Below are 6301 nucleotides of genomic sequence, written 5' to 3' on the forward strand. Positions count from 1 at the left end.
TCAGTCAACAATAGTGAAGCACCGCCTACTTACCTGTCAGTCAACAATAGTGAAGCGCCGCCTACTTACCTGTCAGTCAACAATAGTGAAGCGCCGCCTACTTACCTGTCAGTCAACAATAGTGAAGCGCCGCCTACTTACCTGTCAGTCAACAATAGTGAAGCGCCGCCTACTTACCTGTCAATCAACACTAGTGAAGGGCCGCCTACTTACCTGTCAGTCAACAATAGTGAAGCGCCGCCTACTTACCTGTCAGTCAACAATAGTGACGCGCCGCCTACTTACCTGTCAGTCAACAATAGTGACGCGCCGCCTACTTACCTGTCAGTCAACAATAGTGACGCGCCGCCTACTTACCTGTCAGTCAACAATAGTGACGCGCCGCCTACTTACCTGTCAGTCAACAATAGTGACGCGCCGCCTACTTACCTGTCAGTCAACAATAGTGACGCGCCGCCTACTTACCTGTCAGTCAACAATAGTGACGCGCCGCCTACTTACCTGTCAGTCAACAATAGTGACGCGCCGCCTACTTACCTGTCAGTCAACAATAGTGACGCGCCGCCTACTTACCTGTCAGTCAACAATAGTGACGCGCCGCCTACTTACCTGTCAGTCAACAATAGTGACGCGCCGCCTACTTACCTGTCAGTCAACAATAGTGACGCGCCGCCTACTTACCTGTCAGTCAACAATAGTGACGCGCCGCCTACTTACCTGTCAGTCAACAATAGTGACGCGCCGCCTACTTACCTGTCAGTCAACAATAGTGACGCGCCGCCTACTTACCTGTCAGTCAACAATAGTGACGCGCCGCCTACTTACCTGTCAGTCAACAATAGTGACGCGCCGCCTACTTACCTGTCAGTCAACAATAGTGACGCGCCGCCTACTTACCTGTCAGTCAACAATAGTGACGCGCCGCCTACTTACCTGTCAGTCAACAATAGTGACGCGCCGCCTACTTACCTGTCAGTCAACAATAGTGACGCGCCGCCTACTTACCTGTCAGTCAACAATAGTGACGCGCCGCCTACTTACCTGTCAGTCAACAATAGTGACGCGCCGCCTACTTACCTGTCAGTCAACAATAGTGACGCGCCGCCTACTTACCTGTCAGTCAACAATAGTGACGCGCCGCCTACTTACCTGTCAGTCAACAATAGTGACGCGCCGCCTACTTACCTGTCAGTCAACAATAGTGACGCGCCGCCTACTTACCTGTCAGTCAACAATAGTGACGCGCCGCCTACTTACCTGTCAGTCAACAATAGTGACGCGCCGCCTACTTACCTGTCAGTCAACAATAGTGACGCGCCGCCTACTTACCTGTCAGTCAACAATAGTGACGCGCCGCCTACTTACCTGTCAGTCAACAATAGTGACGCGCCGCCTACTTACCTGTCAGTCAACAATAGTGACGCGCCGCCTACTTACCTGTCAGTCAACAATAGTGACGCGCCGCCTACTTACCTGTCAGTCAACAATAGTGACGCGCCGCCTACTTACCTGTCAGTCAACAATAGTGACGCGCCGCCTACTTACCTGTCAGTCAACAATAGTGACGCGCCGCCTACTTACCTGTCAGTCAACAATAGTGACGCGCCGCCTACTTACCTGTCAGTCAACAATAGTGACGCGCCGCCTACTTACCTGTCAGTCAACAATAGTGACGCGCCGCCTACTTACCTGTCAGTCAACAATAGTGACGCGCCGCCTACTTACCTGTCAGTCAACAATAGTGACGCGCCGCCTACTTACCTGTCAGTCAACAATAGTGACGCGCCGCCTACTTACCTGTCAGTCAACAATAGTGACGCGCCGCCTACTTACCTGTCAGTCAACAATAGTGACGCGCCGCCTACTTACCTGTCAGTCAACAATAGTGACGCGCCGCCTACTTACCTGTCAGTCAACAATAGTGACGCGCCGCCTACTTACCTGTCAGTCAACAATAGTGACGCGCCGCCTACTTACCTGTCAGTCAACAATAGTGACGCGCCGCCTACTTACCTGTCAGTCAACAATAGTGACGCGCCGCCTACTTACCTGTCAGTCAACAATAGTGACGCGCCGCCTACTTACCTGTCAGTCAACAATAGTGACGCGCCGCCTACTTACCTGTCAGTCAACAATAGTGACGCGCCGCCTACTTACCTGTCAGTCAACAATAGTGACGCGCCGCCTACTTACCTGTCAGTCAACAATAGTGACGCGCCGCCTACTTACCTGTCAGTCAACAATAGTGACGCGCCGCCTACTTACCTGTCAGTCAACAATAGTGACGCGCCGCCTACTTACCTGTCAGTCAACAATAGTGACGCGCCGCCTACTTACCTGTCAGTCAACAATAGTGACGCGCCGCCTACTTACCTGTCAGTCAACAATAGTGACGCGCCGCCTACTTACCTGTCAGTCAACAATAGTGACGCGCCGCCTACTTACCTGTCAGTCAACAATAGTGACGCGCCGCCTACTTACCTGTCAGTCAACAATAGTGACGCGCCGCCTACTTACCTGTCAGTCAACAATAGTGACGCGCCGCCTACTTACCTGTCAGTCAACAATAGTGACGCGCCGCCTACTTACCTGTCAGTCAACAATAGTGACGCGCCGCCTACTTACCTGTCAGTCAACAATAGTGACGCGCCGCCTACTTACCTGTCAGTCAACAATAGTGACGCGCCGCCTACTTACCTGTCAGTCAACAATAGTGACGCGCCGCCTACTTACCTGTCAGTCAACAATAGTGACGCGCCGCCTACTTACCTGTCAGTCAACAATAGTGACGCGCCGCCTACTTACCTGTCAGTCAACAATAGTGACGCGCCGCCTACTTACCTGTCAGTCAACAATAGTGACGCGCCGCCTACTTACCTGTCAGTCAACAATAGTGACGCGCCGCCTACTTACCTGTCAGTCAACAATAGTGACGCGCCGCCTACTTACCTGTCAGTCAACAATAGTGACGCGCCGCCTACTTACCTGTCAGTCAACAATAGTGACGCGCCGCCTACTTACCTGTCAGTCAACAATAGTGACGCGCCGCCTACTTACCTGTCAGTCAACAATAGTGACGCGCCGCCTACTTACCTGTCAGTCAACAATAGTGACGCGCCGCCTACTTACCTGTCAGTCAACAATAGTGACGCGCCGCCTACTTACCTGTCAGTCAACAATAGTGACGCGCCGCCTACTTACCTGTCAGTCAACAATAGTGACGCGCCGCCTACTTACCTGTCAGTCAACAATAGTGACGCGCCGCCTACTTACCTGTCAGTCAACAATAGTGACGCGCCGCCTACTTACCTGTCAGTCAACAATAGTGACGCGCCGCCTACTTACCTGTCAGTCAACAATAGTGACGCGCCGCCTACTTACCTGTCAGTCAACAATAGTGACGCGCCGCCTACTTACCTGTCAGTCAACAATAGTGACGCGCCGCCTACTTACCTGTCAGTCAACAATAGTGACGCGCCGCCTACTTACCTGTCAGTCAACAATAGTGACGCGCCGCCTACTTACCTGTCAGTCAACAATAGTGACGCGCCGCCTACTTACCTGTCAGTCAACAATAGTGACGCGCCGCCTACTTACCTGTCAGTCAACAATAGTGACGCGCCGCCTACTTACCTGTCAGTCAACAATAGTGACGCGCCGCCTACTTACCTGTCAGTCAACAATAGTGACGCGCCGCCTACTTACCTGTCAGTCAACAATAGTGACGCGCCGCCTACTTACCTGTCAGTCAACAATAGTGACGCGCCGCCTACTTACCTGTCAGTCAACAATAGTGACGCGCCGCCTACTTACCTGTCAGTCAACAATAGTGACGCGCCGCCTACTTACCTGTCAGTCAACAATAGTGACGCGCCGCCTACTTACCTGTCAGTCAACAATAGTGACGCGCCGCCTACTTACCTGTCAGTCAACAATAGTGACGCGCCGCCTACTTACCTGTCAGTCAACAATAGTGAAGCGCCGCCTACTTACCTGTAGTCAACAATAGTGAAGCACCGCCTACTTACCTGTCAATCAACAATTGCACTAAAACAAGGGATTTAAACCTCTGTCTCTGTGTAGGAGACGAGCCCTCCTAAGAAACCCGAATGTCAGAACTTCCTGAAGGCTCACTCTCTGTGTGGCACTGGAGGTCGACCGCTGCTCTGCCGCTCAGAGAGCGGGCCGCCACCAGCTGCAGGAGACTCGGATTCTGAGGTGTGTAATATACTTATATACATACTAAAATAGACATTAGTCCTCTGTCTTTCGTAGGAGTAGTGTCTCTCTCATTGTGAGGTGTTTATGTGTGTATAGATGCATGTGAGAGGACACACGGTGGACTTTGTGAGTCATAACGCTCGTGCCGCGGGGAAGACGAACCTGAGGAGATCTCAGTCCTTACAGAACCTCCGAGAAAAACCACCACCCAGCGCCGTGAAGGGCAAAGTGCCACAATAGTGAGTCATTGATTTAAACTAGCAATGGGATCTGTGGGATTTTGCAGTGTTTTTAAAAGAAGTCTCTATTGCTCACAAAGACTGCATTTATTCGATCAAAACTACAGTAAAAACAGTGAAATATTATTACAATTTAAAAAACTGTTTTCTATTGTAATACATATTCAAATGTACTTTATTCCTGTGAGTCAAAGCTGAATTTCCAGCATCATTACTTCCGTCTTCAGTGTCACGTGATCTTCAGAAATCAGTATAATATGCTGATTTGCTGCTCAAGAAACATTTCTGATTATCACTGTTGAAAACAGTTGTGCTGCTGAATATTTTTGTGGAAACAAGGATGCAAAGGATTCTTTTATGAACAGAAAGTTCAAAAGAACAGCATTTATTTGAAACCGAAATCTTTTTTAACATTACAAATGTCTTTAATGTCACTTTTGATCCATTTAATGCGTCCTTGCTGAATAAAAGTATTTTTTTCTTTCTTACGGACCCCAAACTTTTGAATGTTAGTATATAATCTTGAAATTTGTTTGTTTTTTAAATTCTCATTACTGTCATTACTGTAGTAATAATGCATTTTGAATATTTGTTTATTAGAATCAGTATAAAGGCAGTACATTTTCTTAATGAAAAATAGAATTTGTACTGTTTTACATGTTTATTTCTACTGCTTCCCATGTATTCTGCATACTGCATCAGTGCATCATTTTGGACTAAACATTGACCTTCTAAATGCACAGTTAACTAATCGAAATACATCGGTTTTGTAGACATAAGGTCTGTTCGAAACAAGAAACTTCACTTTAGTGGGATATTAGACCTATCTTTACACCCAAATTGTAAATAAAACCGCAATAATCACCATTTTTGCAGTTTAATACATGCTATCAGGGCACAGATGCATCTACAAAATAAAAGTACTCAGTGTTTACATTTTCAATTATAAATAAAATAATGCATATTTTAAAATTATTATATACTAGATATTTTTTATATATGTTTACGTTTAGTACATATTGTTTGGTAGCCCAGCTATGATCCGATTCTCCTGATTTGTTTGTTTATTCGATAAATGTCGAAAAGCATTTTATAGTAATATTTTGCAGCTAATGCACTGAGGCATATCTAAACTCTTAGTCTTAATGGTGTTTCTCGTTTCAGAGTTGGCCAATTATGAGAGAAATGTCAACAGAGCCATCCATAAATACAATGCTTACAGGCAAGACAGTCTTATCTAAAGTGTCTAATAAGGTAAGAAATTATACCATAATTAGACACATGGCATATGTAACTTGTCTGGTGTTTTCTGTTCAGAAAAGCAGCATCTGTGATTACCAAATACCCTCAGAAGATCAAAAGTGGGGCCGAAGCAAAGAAACTGGTACGGGTTTGTTGTTTTTACTATTATTAAAGGGGTCATATGATGCGATTTCAATGTTTCCTTTCTCTTTGGAGTGTTACAAGCTCTTGGTGCATAAAGAAGATCTGTAAAGTTGCAAAGACTAAAGTCTCAAATCCAAAGAGATATTCTTTATAAAAGTTCAGAGTCAGCCACGCCTACCTAAAACGGCTCGTTCTAACACGCCCCCACATGTCTACCTCACTATGTGGGAAGATTTGCATAATGCCGCCCAAATGTTGACGCAAAGAAAGAAGGCGTAACTTTTAGTCTCACTGTAGTACTGTTGCTGCCGCCGCCATGTCGTGAAGACGCTGTGTGTTTCGTTGTGAAAGTGAAACTACTTTGTTTGGGCTTCCAAAAGAGGACGATATCCGCTTCGTCATGCCTAGAGCTGATCTGTGCTGGTCGCTGAGGAAATACAACAACTTCGCGCTGT

The 6301-nt window shown here is 47.0% G+C and overlaps 1 protein-coding gene across 1 annotated transcript in view; it reads left to right on the forward strand.

Moving 5' to 3' along the window:
- enkd1 (enkurin domain containing 1) overlaps positions 1-4461 on the forward strand; it is a 7289-nt gene extending 2828 nt beyond the window's left edge. Inside the window, exons 5-6 of the mRNA XM_016244093.1 lie at positions 4084-4218; positions 4318-4461. Coding sequence (XP_016099579.1) covers positions 4084-4218; positions 4318-4461 — 279 coding nt within the window. The remainder of the gene's footprint in view (positions 1-4083; positions 4219-4317) is intronic.
- Positions 4462-6301: the final 1840 nt, after the last annotated feature.

Source organism: Sinocyclocheilus grahami, unplaced genomic scaffold, assembly GCF_001515645.1.
Source record: "Sinocyclocheilus grahami isolate Dianchi unplaced genomic scaffold, SAMN03320097.WGS_v1.1 scaffold708.1, whole genome shotgun sequence".
In the NCBI taxonomy this organism is placed as follows: Eukaryota; Metazoa; Chordata; class Actinopteri; order Cypriniformes; family Cyprinidae; genus Sinocyclocheilus; species Sinocyclocheilus grahami.